This window comes from Podarcis tiliguerta (assembly GCF_965153285.1).
Source record: "Podarcis tiliguerta genome assembly, chromosome: 10".
NCBI classification, from domain to species: Eukaryota; Metazoa; Chordata; class Lepidosauria; order Squamata; family Lacertidae; genus Podarcis; species Podarcis tiliguerta.
In genome coordinates, this window is record NC_139543.1 from 26,854,391 (window position 1) to 26,870,263 (window position 15,873).

General features: G+C 42.3%; 1 protein-coding gene across 2 annotated transcripts in view; it reads right to left on the reverse strand.

Moving 5' to 3' along the window:
* SLC38A1 (solute carrier family 38 member 1) overlaps positions 1–15,873 on the reverse strand; it is a 41,230-nt gene that overhangs the window by 5,081 nt on the left and 20,276 nt on the right. For both annotated transcript variants that reach the window (XM_083399859.1, XM_083399860.1), the window contains 7 exons: positions 9,049–9,122; positions 7,213–7,305; positions 5,998–6,079; positions 4,024–4,106; positions 2,271–2,329; positions 2,043–2,171; positions 1,038–1,117 (listed from right to left, as the gene is read on the reverse strand). In XM_083399859.1, the coding sequence (XP_083255985.1) occupies positions 1,038–1,117; positions 2,043–2,171; positions 2,271–2,329; positions 4,024–4,106; positions 5,998–6,079; positions 7,213–7,305; positions 9,049–9,122 (600 nt within the window). The remainder of the gene's footprint in view (positions 1–1,037; positions 1,118–2,042; positions 2,172–2,270; positions 2,330–4,023; positions 4,107–5,997; positions 6,080–7,212; positions 7,306–9,048; positions 9,123–15,873) is intronic.

Consider the following 15,873-nt stretch of genomic DNA (forward strand, 5'->3'; position numbering starts at 1 on the left):
CTTTAACTTAAAAACAAACACAACAATTAAGGTTTGAAGCCAACACAATTAAGGTAAAAAGAGGTAACGATGGCATTGTGGTTTTTAAAATTTAGCAAAGACCAGGAAAACAAATCTCCAATTAATTTAGGGAGCCCTTGATTCCTGGGTGGGGAGTGGTAATTTCCCCCCTCTCTGCTACAGAGATTCCAACAGAGTATCAAGTCCAACCTAGTAAGGAAAGAACCATGTGGTTTGATTGCATAAGGTGCTAGGTTCAACTCTTCTTGTTTTAGAGATAACTAACACTTCTGGTTTCTAGGAAATAGCAGTTCAGGGCAGGGCTGCCAGCCACTGTACAGACCACCAGACTAGATGACTTATTAGTCTGCCTCAGTTAAGCAGTTCCTGTGAGGAGTCCACTATCTTTCTATAAATGAATCCATTATAGGAACATTGCAATTATAGAGGTGCCAGCTCTAGCTGGAGATTCCTGGAGCACCAACATTTTGAAATGATCCTGAAATCTATGTAAGGTTAAGGAGTTTTTATATGGTCCACACATTCACAAAACAGAGGAGGCCCCAGCTAATCTCAGAATTCAGCAAACTTTTGCCTTCCAAATGCTCTTGTAAGTAGCACCATGTTGGCAGCGATTCTTCTTTCTTTTTGAAAATGGAAGCTAGTATAAAGCATGTAAGATTGAAAGCTCCAGAAAATAACATCGACAATGCTGCTAGCTCCTGTACCAGATATAGCTGCCTTTGAGGCAGACACCAGTTATTGGCTGCGCTTTGGCATTGCCTCGTATAAAGCGATTGTTCACACTGTTTCTGTCTCTGCTAACAGCTGTGTAGATCTAAGGAGAGCCCCATATTTGTTATGTTGCCACCCTCAAACCCCCTGGGTGAGCCAAGTCTTCCTAGATGACGAGCAGGTCCTGCTGCTTTTCTCAAATGAAAGTTATTTTCTCTTAGCAGTGCAGAGTGCAACTCAGTACCAACGCTCTACAGACAAAGCAGTTTGCTTTAATAACAAAACAATGGTTTCTCTCTTACTCTTTAAGTTCACAGTAGATTGGAAGGACCGAGGGATGGCACACAAATGCAAATGTAATGGTAGGCAAAGCGTACACGGTCTGTTTGAAAAACAAAAACAAAACTATGAGTCAGGAGGGAGAGACGTAGTCCCTCCAAATGTCATTTAAAAAATCGTCATCGTTTCCAATATACAAGTTTGAATTTTCTGTGCTCTTCAACTGGGATTGTCAACATTTTGCTCTGGCGGGGTTCCTGGCTTTTTTTATAGTTGCATATCATGTGAAGCGGTGCCCAGCGCTGCAGTGCAATGACCAGGGAAAGTCCCATGAAATGGAATGGAATCCAAAGGTTCCCTTGCTCTGATGAAAGGTGTCTTTCTGTTTGTGGATGGAAACCTTTGGATCCAACCTACTGTGTTTTTGCCATGATTTGAAACCTTAGGAGCTCTACCTAGAAAAACATGGCTTTCATGGGACTGGTGACACCTGTCAAATAACAAGCATATACAATGATGTTTGAATACAAGGGAAACTACAGTGGTACCTCGGGTTACATACGCTTCAGGTTACATACGCTTCAGGTTACAGACTCCGCTAACCCGCTAACCTTGGGTTAAGAACTTTGCTTCAGGATGAGAAGAGAAATCGTGCTCCGGCGGCGCGGCGGCAGCGGGAGGCCCCATTAGCTAAAGTGGTGCTTCAGGTTAAGAACAGTTTCAGGTTAAGTATGGACCTCCAGAACGAATTAAGTACTTAACCCGAGGTACCACTGTATAGTGTTGGTGTTGCCGCTAATATGATTATTACATCTGATTGGCTGCACATATTTTCCTATGCAATCTGCTGTTCAGAATTATTGTCAAAATTTTCCCCAGGTCTTTGAACTCTTCAACCTTGGAAACAAAACCTAGGTAAAAATGTAATTTGCTCTGGTTGGAAAACTTGCGTTTGTCTAGGATTTCTTGCACAGTCTAGCTGCTGGCATGTGGAACAAAATGACAAAATGGTGTGAAAAGAAACGTACCTTGGAATTAATGGTGACATACTTGGGTTGGCACGTATCCACATAGGCAATGCTAGAGTTTGGAGACAGAGGTGCGGTGGCATTTTTCTCATCCAGGCGACAAGGAATTTCAAATTTCTTGTATACAACCTGGGATAAAGGACCACCATTGAAAAAATATCCAAAACAAATGACTTGATGCTGGAAGTTAATAATTTCATTCTAACCGAAACACCAAGCAAAACTTACCACTATGAGAAAAAATACCATGCAAGTCAGGGAAAATCCACTGGTGTAGCCGAGATACCCTGAGATAAAATCAAAGGAAAACTTATCCAGCAACTCATTCACATTTATTAAATTACTAACAGGTTAAATGTTTTAAGTTCTGGTCAATAATATGGAACATATTCCAATAACATGCGGGGAATACCTATGCCACTTTTGTCACAAATACTTTTCAAAGACACTGGCTTTCAGACAAAGCCAGGAGCAGCTGGCAGGGGAGTTGACCTGACCTTCTGCCACCCATGTTGCCCGTGCTTACCAGGAGGTAGAGGAAGAGGCAGCAATGAAGTCAGCATGGTGCAAACACACCGATGACAGCATCAGATTGGTTCTTGCTGTATGTTTATAATGGTACAAGTTCCCCTCCACCTTACCCCCTCTCTACTTCTTAGTAAGCAGCAGCTATATGGATGACAGAAGGTTAGCACCACCAGCTGACCAAATTGTTTTTTATTTGGTTGATTTATAGTTACATAACCAGGAGCAGGGTGACGTGGCAGGTGTGTGTGTGTGTGTGTGTGTGTGTGTGTGTATGGGGTGCCACCGAAAGGCACTTACACGTTAATAATTATTGGTGTAAACCTAATTCTATTTACCACTGAATTCAGAGTAGACATGGTTAGGACTGCACTGTTAGTTAGCTTTTTAAAAAATAATAATATTTTTTCCCCCATTTTAACAATCCAATCAATTTTTTTTAAATATTTTTTTTTAATAGTTAGCTTTTCATTTGGATTTTTATTTTTGACAACCATTTGTGTCACTCAAAAGGACACAATGCTTCTCCATGTTGAAGCAGGAGTAACACCAACGGTTCTGATAGCATATCTTTATATTTTTAGAATCCTGGCTCAAACAATTCAATCTTTGCTGGAGGAAAGATGATTCATTAAGGAGCAAACATCAAGTGGAATTGCAGAGGGTTCTTGACTGTGAAAGACAATGTTGTTGTCACATTCTTATCCTGTCTTCAAACACACAGTGAAAAGTCTATAGGGCTTTCCCTGAATGGAGAAATCCAGTTAAATATCACGTATTATACCATGAAAAACAAATGGGCATTTTTCAGTGCACTAGTTTGGCTTCTGGAGAAGGAAAGGTTGTCTGGAGACATGGCAGCAACAGGCAGCTAAAAGCTGAATTGCTGAGGCCTCATACAAAGCAAGGAGTGAAGGGTTGGCAAAAAGCGAAACTGTGGAAAGAGGGTTCCGGAGCCAGGCTTGGTTAGTGTCAAAGTCAATTAAAAATATCTTAGACTAATGAATGTCCCGAGGTGTTTACTAGTCTGTGCTTTATGTAGAATTGGTCACCTTTTCTTAAAGGTGATGTTTAACAGAACCTTCCCTTACTTTAGGAACAAAATATATGTTAACAGTATTTTTAAAAGAGCGAGAGAGAAAGAGGGAGAGAGACTAGCCAACTTTATTTACATTGCCTCAGGGGGAAAGAAATCTTTTTTTGGCCATAATCAGTGGTCAGAAATAGAAAATACCAAGCGACGACATTATTTTGTCTCAGGTTCAGACAGCCAGATGTATTCAGACAGTACCAAATTGTACCTTAGGCTTCTTATATTATAAGGTTCCCTGTGGATAGTTTATTCTGGAGCTAAGGAATATGCTTGAAACAGAATGTGGCCTTCCATGATTGGAATACACCCTGAATATTAAGTCTAAGAACCATACTTCAAACTAAAGAAGGCATCTATCCTTACCTAAATTTTTAAGAAGACACAAGGGAAGGATTATACAGAACGTCACTGTTACAACAAGAAGCCTCCCATCCACGTACCAGGCCCTGTAAAACATTTTCAAAAATGACAGGATAGCATCACTTTTTTTTACCCTGAATTCTCATATTTTTATACAGTTGTGGTTTCCCCCACCCCCTATTAAGTGACTAGTTGCTCAAAAAGATACTGTTTCCCAGGACAGGTATAAGTAAACAGCTATTAATATGAAGTTGCCTTTCTTGAATCTCAGCCACAGGAGTCTGCAAACATCACTTTTTCGTGGGAGTTACTAAGAAAAGGATTGCCCAAGTGCTAAGAGCTATGCCAGGGGTGGAGGGCAAATCCATGCCAATTGGCATTAGACCTGCCTCAGGCTGTCAACATAGGAAAGGTTTGCTCAACCAGGCAGACAATTATTTTGCAATATGTGCTGTGGCCATAAGACAACATGCACTGAATGAAAAGCCCTTGCTTCTAGGCGTATGATGTCTATTGTGATAAGCTGAGATATGAACAAATCCCGCCCCCCATCCACATATGTGGTCTCTTTGCTCCTTCCTTTGTGTGAGTTAACAAACAAATCAGAAAGTCTCCTGTTAACTACAGTTTTCTGTTTTGTCTGAACTGGGAAACTCAACAGCTTCAGAACAAGACAGAATATTAAAACAATGGTTTGGAGTTAAAATCCATATTCTAAAGCTGTTAACCATAGTTTCCTGGTTTGAGTGAAATGGGAAACTGTAGCAAATGGAAGACTTCCTGGTAGGTTTGCCAGATTGCATGAAGGAAGAAATAAAGGGGCCGCAAGTGCAGGCAAAAGGCCCATTGATATCTCAGCCTATGAAGCAGAGGGGTGATTGTACAAACTCTCCCATTAACTCATTTCTCTGTACCAGGGTAGCCAATGGAGTGCTCTCCAAATGTTGTTGGATGCAACTCACATCATCCCTGACAAATGGCTATGCTGTCAGGGACTGATGGGAGTTGTGGTCCAACAATATCTGGAGAGCACAATGTTGGCTACCCAAGCTCTATACTTTGCAAAAGGAGCACTACGGGACATTCTGGCTGCTGCTTTTGAACAGAGCAAGCCTTCCAGTCAGGTATTAGAAATTGGTGCTGATGCTCAGCTAACTTTTATTCAGGGTAAAAAGGTAAAGGTAAAGGGACCCCTGACCATGAGGTCCAGTCGTGACCGACTCTGGGGTTGCAGCGCTCGTCTCGCATTATTGGCCAAGGGAGCCGGCGTACAGCTTCCAGGTCATGTGGCCAGCATGACTAAGCCACTTCTGGTGACCAAGAGCAGCACACGGAAACACCGTTTACCTCCCTGCTGGAGCGGTACCTATTTATCTACTTGCACTTTGACCTGCTTTCAAACTGATAGGTTTATTCAGGGTAGATCCATTGAAATTAATGGCCATGACTAACTTAAGTCTAGTAACAGGTTTGCTCTTAAGTAAAAGTTAGTTGAATACAACTGCTCAGTTTGTCTCTTTAGCACAGTGCTGGAGGCTGATGGGAACTGTAGTCCTAACCTCTGGGGGGTACCAGGCGGGTGAAGGCTGATCTAGCATGAAAAATATATATCTGTGAGTGGTTTGTCACTTCCCTAATGGCATTTTCTGTTCAGTTTAGTATATATTATATCTCAATGGTGTACCCCCCCCCCAAGAACTTGAATAATAATGCTTTGTTTATTATTATAGAGTTTTCAAAAAAACAAACAAAAAACAACTGAAGCAGCACAGAATAGATAACTTCAGGCTTATATTTTGCTTCTTTGTATTTCTCTGCCTTTAATAACCCCATAAAAAGTTGTGATGTAACACCTAGCATTCAAAACCAGCAAGACAGGAGCCTATAACATTTCTAGCACAGAATACTTTTGATAAACCCCTGCCTTAGACCGACTAACCAATTAGTCCAGTCAGCAAAGCCACAAATTAAACTTACGAAAATGTTTCTTCTTCTCCCATAAGGAACTTTATGGCAGCAGGTAGTTCATTTTTAACTATGAAGAGATAGCTCAGCATTGCTGGGGAAAACAAGGTCTTGTTAGAAAGGGAACATAATCAGTCATGATGCCAAGACACTGCCGTGTGCTTGGTTTTTCTCTGTGCTATCCTCAGGGCCAATTCAAAGGAGTCTTTTTGTATATTCAGCTATGATATCCCCAAGTACAAAATACACACTATGGGTGGGTTCAGAGATTAATTTTGCTGGTCCAATAAACTGTGGTATGCTGACATGTGAACGAGTGATGAGATTGAGGGCTCCCTCTTCCTCTTCTTGCACACTGATATGCAGAGAAGAGTGCCTAGTCTGTTAAATTGCAATATCCCCATGTTATCTGGATGAGGAAACTATGGTTTTAACTGCTTCCAGCAAGCCAGGATTGCAAACCAGTATCAAGCTGTGGTTTGCAATTCTGGCTTGCAGGTAGCACCCAAACTTCCGAGTGCAGATTACTGAAAATAAAGGGAATGCAGGAATGCTCAGCCTGCTTGCCCATTTCCAATGGACCAGAAATATTATGTCTGAACTTGCCCTGTGTTTGTGTATCTCACATGGATGTCTAAATGACACATGCCTGTATTGTCAGTAGCTTATGCCTTTAATATATGCATCAGAAGTGGCCCAATCCTTTCCCAGTCACCATTTGTGTGCATTTTAAAGAGACAAGTCACTCAAAATACATCATTTGAAACAGAGACACACAGCATAAGTTTTTTTGTACTCAAGTCAGGAACCATAACAAAGTACAAAAGGTCTCATTTGAAGTGGCCTCCAGGCTTCAGTCTATGCAGTGAATATAACCCAGTGATATACCTATAGAAATAGAATAACTGGGCCAGCAAACCTCACATGATGTCATTAACATGACCCATACTAGGAAAGAGTTTCCCAAAAACAGGGTGGGGGAAAGGAATTGATAGACTTCCATCTATCCTTGGAAGCATACTGGTCTCTTTATTAGAACTGGCAGAAGGAGGAGCAAAGGCATACGGGCAGAAGGTGAATCCAAATAGCCAAGACAGCAGAAACACTAGATATACTTCCTAACACATATTTATTACAATGCAGCGAGAATTTAAGTTTGAGCAGAGTACAGTGGTACTAGGGAGACTGAAAATGCCAAAAGGTCACCTTTAAGCACACAGCATTTACCTCCAGTGTTCTGAAGAGACGTGGATCCAAAAACAATAAACTTCCCCGGGGTGCCAAAGATTTGCTCGCCAAGTTTTTCATAAACCATGCAGCCTGGTTAAACCAAGTTAGAAAAGAGTCGTGATATGATACAATAATGGCAAGTCATTTACAGTTCTCGCACTCTCATCTACACACCCACCCCATTCATAATTCTGTGTTCATCTCTGTAGTCTATCCAGCTTATCATGCATTTCCAAAATGTCAGAAGTTGTCACTTATACTTAGAGAGCTGGAGTTCAACACAAAATGAAATCTCCTTGCTCCCACCCCCTTGACATTTGCAATGCTTCTGTTCAAACACTTCAGTAAGCTCCTTTAACCTGAATATGTTTGGGCAAATGTACATATCTGAAACAGCAGGAAATTGAATATCGAGAGTTCTAGGAACAAGTGGAACACGAAGCATTGTAAAGCCCAATCATAGCATTTGCATCATCATCATTTTTATTTTTATTTTGCCAGGTCATGTAACTAGGCAGACTGAGCTCTATGACCTCTCAGAGTATAACCACCAAACTTTTTATTTCACTTCAAATTCTTTCTTTAAAAATTCATTTTTGGATATAATCTTACAATCTGAGAAGAAAATATTAAAAAGGGTGAAAAGTTAAAAAGGAAAACATGATACAACACAATTCTTGGGGCACAATAAACCACCGAACATTTGAAGAGCTCTGCTGGATCTGATCAGTGGTTCATCTGGTCTAGAATCCTGTTTCATACAGTGACCAACCAGATGCCCCAGGAACTTCACAAGCAGGGCATTAAGGAAACAACCCTTTCGTGTTGTTGATTCCTAACGGGTGCTGTTCAGAAACACACTGTACAGAAAATTTGAGAGCCTTCCTGTTTCCAACAATGTTCGCTTCCTTTGACATGCTGAAGGATCTGCAGTCAGACCAAGGATACATTTCTTTAGGGTTAGCCAATACATAAGAACACTTTAAGGGACGTGGGTGGCGCTGTGGGTTAAAGCCTCAGCACCTAGGGCTTGCCGATCGAAAGGTCGGCGGTTCGAATCCCCGTGGCAGGGTGCGCTCCCGTTGTTCGGTCCCAGCGCCTGCCAACCTAGCAGTTCGAAAGCACTCCCAGGTGCAAGTAGGTAAATAGGGACCGCTTACTAGCGGGAAGGTAAACAGCGTTTCCGTGTGCGGCTATGGCTCGCCAGATGCAGCTTTGTCACACTGGCCACGTGACCCGGAAGTGTCTCCGGACAGCGCTGGCCCCCGGCCTCTTGAGTGAGATGGGCGCACAACCCTAGAGTCTGTCAACACTGGCCCGCACGGGCAGGGGTACCTTTACCTTTACCTTTAAGAACACTTTAAGTTGACATGGCACCAGCAGTAGGAATGTTCCTTTATCTGGCTTAGGAAATCGAGAGACTACATGCACTTCCTTTATGACACTGTTGTCATTTACACTGTGTCTTTATACCCTCCATCTTCTGGTACTTTGTTAAAGCACAAGATGGGGAGTTTGAGGCAGAAAATCCAATCCATCAAGAACTGGTTCTGCTCTGTTTGCTACAGTCTCACCTGAGTCTGTTTCTGCCTTCATGAATAGAAGGCTCGATTATCGCTTCCTTTGATACACTTCTGCAAGGCTTCAATTTCTCTGGTGAAGTAAAGTGCATTTAATGTTTTCTATTGTATTCAGGACCACTACTAAAGTCCCCCCCACACACTATAATAGCACTGACGGGGGGACACACACAAAAACATTTATTTTATTCTCCATATACTTCACCCCGTCACCTTCATTGCTATTGAATTGTACAACGTTCTTATGAATTACCTGTTTCCTTTGCACACAACAACAGGAGGTTTATTGAATAAATAGACAGCAACGTCACTGAAATCAAAAGCAACCTATAAAAAAAGGAAATAAGAAAGAAAAATATATCATCGTTATATAATAAGCCAGGTCCTGTACGGCCCTGAATTTGGAACAGTAGTAGAAATATTGTTTCAGCCACTGGAAACAAAATGACTCGGTAGTGCTCAGGTGACAAGCAAATGGAAGTAGAGATATGGGGAAAGATATCACCCATTTAAAAATCAGGCTGCAGTGCTAGTAGGCTTCCATGCCAGTGGTGCTTGCAAATGTATAATGGGTTGCTATTACTTAACAGATATTGCATGGTAAGAGGAAAGGTTAAATGTAAAAATGCATGGACTGACATTTTGAAGGCAGTGATGTTGCGTGGAGAGCACAAAATTTTATGCGGATGAGCAGCACTGACTTGACAATCAACCTCTGTCTGGAAGCACCTTCAGTGATTCTGAGGGAGCCAGAGAGCCCTCACAGGCTCATAGCAGACGTCATACATATCCCTGAGCGTCATGGGTTTCCTGTTTGTTTTTTGTTTGGCAATTCACATATGCAATTAAAAAAAACACCTGTCCATTCTAGAAGTTTATTTGATATTGTCATTCTTCTGATTCTGTCATTAAAGTGTTGAAAAAGTGAGTTAACCAGAGTTAAGAGGCAAAATAATTAATACTGCTGACTTCTTAATTAGCAGAATGAATGTTAAGATATTTCCTGTAAAAATTGATAGCTTAGAACAGGCATCCCCAAACTGGGCCCTCCATATGTTTTGGGACTACAACTCCCATCATCCCTAGCTGACAGGACCAGTGGTCAGGGATGATGGGAATTGTAGTCCCAAAACATATGGCCGAGTTTGCCTATGCCTGGTTTAGACGAACTCAGAGCTCTAAATCACAGGCCATTCATCTTCCTGTGGAGTGTTCAAAGGCCATTTTCCTATGGACTGATCAAAGGCCTGGGGCGGAAAATTATTTTACACTTTCCAAATGTTATCCCCATTCCTGCAAGAGCCTATGCAGAAGTTCATAAAGCAGAGCACTCATGGGATGTGCAGTTGCCCTGTTAAATCACTGTTTTTACATCAGCAAAGGAATGTTGCTGACTTGAAGTATAGTATAAAACCAATTAAATTGCTTATTTAGAGTATTGCTGAGTGGCTAAACTAATTGGCTGACAAAGATTTTATAGTGTATCTCCATCAGTTTTAGGTTATTTGTCTCCAGCAAATTTGGCTGCATGATCCAAGCAGAATATATTTAGAGTTACAAACCCTGTGTAGTGTGTTGTCACCCCCCTTCCACCCCCCCCCAAAAGGAGGTGGGAGGAGATGTAGTGGTGGTCATAGCAGTAGGATAATGGCCGCCTTTGTGCTTACAGAAATTTCGTCACAAAATTTTGTGCCTGAAGTGTGGGGTGAATTGGGAAGTGCTGTCTGTCCGTTTGTCCATCCTTGTTTAACCCAGAGCCCCATATGGATTTATTGGGGAATTTTAATACCAGAATAATTATGATATTTTCTGACCCCAGTTTAGCCCTCAGAACAGGATAGCCTTGTGTTAATTGGAAAGTCAATAGCTAAGCTACACTGCCACCAGAACTTTTAAATTTAATTTTCAATTAAGGGCTACTGTTTTGGCAAAACTCTCTAACCATATAATGAATGGTGGTGTGTTACCTAAACTAGGCCCCTAGGAAAGCTGTGGAATGCTATCCACAGGGAGACCCACTTGGCACCTTCCCTTTAAGGCACAAGGAAAAACATTTTTATTCACTTGGCCATTGGCATTTAATTCTCTGCCTATTTTGGGTGAGGTGGTGTTGAGTTGGATTTACTCTTTTATGCATGTTATTGTGGCTTAATATGTTTTTGTTCTGGTTTTTATATTTGTTTTTCATGTTTGTTTCTGCAAGTTACTCTGAGTTTGTTTTTGTGTGTGAAAAGGGGCCTTATAAATATAATAATTTAATAACAGCAGTGATATGGCAAGAGAAGCTTTGTACATTTTTATACACCATATTTTTTGCACCACAACACTCACTTTTTTCCTCCTAGAAAGTAAGGGGAAATGTCTGTGCGTGTTATGGAGGAAATGCCTACGGGTGGCATGCCTACGGATTTTCCTCCTCTAAAAACTATGTGCGTGTTATGGTCGGGCGCGTGCTATAGAGTGAAAAATACGGTACATAGGGAAAATCACCTCCCATATTTTGTATGGAACTGAAGTGTGGGGTATATAATGGAAGCTATAGTTTCTAAGAGCTCTTTTGTGTCTTGCAAGTATTATGGTATGAGCCAAAGTTGGGCCTCCTTTTATTAAGGCCTGGGTACAGACGGCATTGCTCATGTGTTGGCTAATGCTACAGCAGATGCCCAAAACCAGACTCTCCAAATAGTCTCACTCAATAAATTAGTACCATAAATTGGAACAAGCAGTGTAAAGCTCTTCAAATGAATATGGTATGAAAACGGTGTGGTGGTTAGTTACAAATGCAGCTATATTTAGTACCTTGATGCAAGCCACCAAGATAAATTAGTCTGAATAGACAAGAGTCCTATTAAGAAAATGTTTAAATATATGACACAGCTGGGAGTTATATGCTCTTGTAGTGATTTCCATTCAGACTATTGTCCTTTGTATTCAAGCAAGGAAATGAATAATGTCCCTGGCACATCTGTCAGATGTTGTTAGACCACTTTGTATGGCCACTTTGGATAAGCATCATTCCTGCGGAATTTCTCTAAGAAAGAAAACATCCTCTCCCATTAGCAAAATCGATTCTAGTAGCAGATAATGGTTGTGTTCAGATATAATGCTAAACCAAGGTTTAGTATATCAGAAACAAGCCTAGGTAAGCCTCAGGCTTTCATACTCCTCCTTCTCCTTCCCTCCACTGGAGCAGCTGGGAGGATGAAATTGGAAATGTTCACTTCCATTCCCAGACTAGCCTCTACTTTATCTCCACATGTCTACCCAGTTTTACACTTGAGCTTGTGATTTGTATCTTTAATTGTATTTCATTGTATTGATTTGCATATTTATTGGTTTTGAAGAGGCCTATGAATAAATGCTCCTGCCAACCTAGCAGTTCGAAAGCACGTCATGTGCAAGTAGATAAATAGGGACCGCTCCAGCGGGAAAGTAAACGGTGTTTATGTGTGCTGCTCTGGTTCGCCAGAAGCGGCTTAGTCATGCTGGCCACATGACCTGGAAGCTGTCTGCGGACAAACGCCAGTTCCCTAGGCCTATAGAGCAAGATGAGCGCTCAACCCCAGAGTCGGTCACGAGTGGACCTAATGGTCAGGGGTCCATTTAGAGCAGGCTTCCTCAACCTCAGCCCTCCAGATGTTTTGAGAGTACAATTTCCATCATCCCTGACCACTGGTCCTGCTAGCTAGGGATCATGGGAGTTGTAGGCCAAAAACATCTGGAGGGCCAAGGTTGAAGAAGCCTGGTTTAGAGAAACAGGATTATAAACCATGGTTACCCTAAACCTTACTTAATTAATGCTTTTCTGGGTTCAGACACAACAAATAGCCATTGTTCATTGAAGCAAAAGCTTCTGATCTCCTCCCTGTGGCTGTGCTATATGAACAAATGTCTTGGTGGGGAGCATGTGGACCCTGAAGCTCATGCGTGTAACGGTGAACCATAGGTTAGCATAATACGTTAGTACTGGATCTCTAAACTGCAAGAAGTTGTACTTTGCGGAGGCGGGGGGAACCCAAGCCATGTTACGGTCTTTCCTGAGTTTTCAGCACATTACCTAACGGCTGAGCAGTTGTTTAAATAAGCTAATAAGAACTGCTACTAATCATGTTTCTGTTCAAGCCATCAGTAGCTGTGGCCAGTGTTTGAATTGGATAGGAAGAAGTCTCTGGTGACTCGTGCTTAGTCACAGATGTTTATTCAAGAGACCCGAGTCGTAGTTTCTGCAAAACAGTAATGTGGTTTCTAGTCCTGAGCTCCCCATGGCAAGCCCAGGATGGTCTTTGCAAGTAAAAAGGGGAACAGGGAACAATATTCTAATCTGCTGTCCTTCCTTGCCCTCAAAATCTGCTGCAGGTTGCTATGCATAAACTTGGTATTTTCCACGGCTTCCAATAAAACAGCATGAACAGATTGTTTGCTGTATGGGTTGTGGTTGAGACAGGCTGACTACTGCCAGTACCAACCCGGGGAATGGTATGAAAACATGAACAGCGCCGGCTTTCTGCAAATTCAAAACATGCACCGCGGAGCTGAGAAAACTCCGCAGCACCCAAAGAGCTCTCATGTTTCATATGTTGAACCAGGGCTAACAAAAGCATACTTGTCAAAAACCACTGTTAAAAATAAATAAATCCGCAGAACTAATTTTGTGGCAAATACATCTGTGAATACATACAGAGCATTCTCTTTAGTTGATTGTTGTCTATTTATTCCACAAATGGAAAGAAAAAGAGTGTGCAAGTGATAATGCCATTTCACAACACAACAAGGCTTCCCTCAAACAGTTTCAGCGTTTTTAGCATCAATGTACTGAAGTTAGAAAAATGTTCTTCACCCGATTCTGAGGGATATTAAATGTGTACAAAGCAAATGGCTCTTACTTCCTGCTAGCAACAAAGGTGCTGCTTCTTACCCTGTTAAGTGTTAGGTGGCATTGCACCTATTAGTGAGAACAGATAAGAATGGGCTGTAGGTGTGAGGGAGGGTGGAGATTTAAGCTTGCATTCATCACATTCTGAGGTAACTTGAGGAGAACATGAAAATGACTGTGTCAGGTTCAAAGCCACTTAGTGTTGTCTTAACCTTTTAAAAACCCTTCTTGTGCTCTTTTGTGCTGGAGCACACATTAGGGTTTCCACAGTGCTTTTTTCAGGGGCGCGGCACAGGGGTACACATACCCCTAAACATTTTGTGAATCTAAGTTTGGCCTCATTGAGGGGCAGTATTTGAATATGAGTAGGAAAATGAGAGTACCCCTAAACATTTTTTTTTTAGGAAAAAAAAAAGCACTGGGTTTCCATTATTTCCACTGACCACTGTTTCTGTAAATTTCACGTCTGCTTGATGCATAGAGATATCTCTCCATTCTGTGTAACAGGGCAATTCAAACTGCCAATCAGCTATGCTGGAAGGGATCTGGACATAGCTGTCAACTTTTCTCTTTTCTTGCGAGGAATCCTATTTGGAATAAGGGAATTTCCCTTTAAAAAAGGGAAACGTTGACAGCTATGGATCTGGATAGAGCGTAGTTGCTCCTTGGACCCTCCTGTTGGCTAGCAGAGAAGCTCTACTGTCAGAAGGGAAACTCCTGAAATGGGGCTGGATCCTGAGCCAGCCCTGCTGCTGACATGTGATAGCAACAGTCCTGCTCTGGGTCTGTTTGCTGCTTAAAGGTCCAAGAGAAGGCCAGAGTTTTCTTTTTTCAGCAGCTTTTGGTCATTTTCTTATTGTTAAACTGGGTAAATACTAAAGTTATTCTCACTTCCCTCCCACCATTTCTCAGAATACTGGGCTACAAATGAAATGTGGTTTTTGCCTCATCGCGAGTGAAGGCCTTTACCTCATCATCTATCTGAGCCCTGTTCTTGAGGTTGACATGGTCTTTCATCCGAGAGCAGGCTGGCTACTAGCTCCTCGCCCTCAAAAGCAGTGTTGCTCATTTGTGTGAGTCACCTGCAGCTGTCTGTTCCACAGGGTGATTTCCTGTGGTCGAATTGCTCTTGGCTTGCTAAATATTTGTTACATGAAAAACGTAGCATGACTTGCCAGACCTGTCCTTACGTTTGCTTTTGTATAGCTTGGGGGCTGAAAAAATGGGAGGGGGGGAGAGAGAGTGCACACAAGGCAAAGTAGGACCCTTCCCTCCTTCTTTGCTCTCCTTTTTCCGCACAATCTCTCCCTTTCCTCTCATCCAAATAGCCTCAGGCAGAAAGGATGAGAAAACAAGAGGAAGAGAATGGAAGGAGTCCTCTCTCTGCCCCTTAACTCACCCCTCTCTCCTGCAAGCCAAGCTGTTTTCAAGGAAGTGTGGCAACAGGGAAAAAGGAACAGAGAGGTAGTTAAATGGGAGGGCAGTAGGACTTCCCATAGCACTGCTGTCACCCACTGGGAAGGATGAGGCAGTGGTGAACTTGGGGCTGCATAGGGGCACTGGTAGAGCCAGCCTAGCACTGCCACCAGGGTGCCCACACAGCCTCAACCCGCCCCATCCCAGCAACTGGCAGTGATGCTCCTGCTGGGAAGCTTTTACTAGAGTTTCACCCCAGCCAGGAGAGATGCTCCTGAATGCATGGGGGGGGGCTTGGCTTTACCCCACCCTACACCCCCTGACCAACCACCGAAAAGAGCCTCAGGTACCATGAAGGACAGTCAGCACAAACATTACATTTCTTCAGAGCAGAAAACACATCTGAAGACTCTCCTTGGCTGCCTTCATTAACTTTGGGGGGTGTTGGCAGGAAAGAGTTCCTCTTTCTACTGAACAGGTTCAGGGCTGGATATTTTGCTGGATATTCTGGGTAGATTCTTGAGCTCAGTTTTTGAAAAAGCTTCATTCCAACAGCTGTAGCTCTAGTAACCCAGCTTTTGATACACTGCAATGTAGCCACAGCTTCCCTTGGAAACAAAGATTTGGTGTTGTTGGGTTTTTTGGTTACAGTGTTAAAAAACCCCCTAACATACATTTATCCTTGACTGCGAAGCAGTTTGTGGTTCCTTTGTAACAAATATTAGATACTCAACAATGACTCTGGGTACTGAGTAGCACATACTGAATTTCTTGAATTTCTCCAGTGTA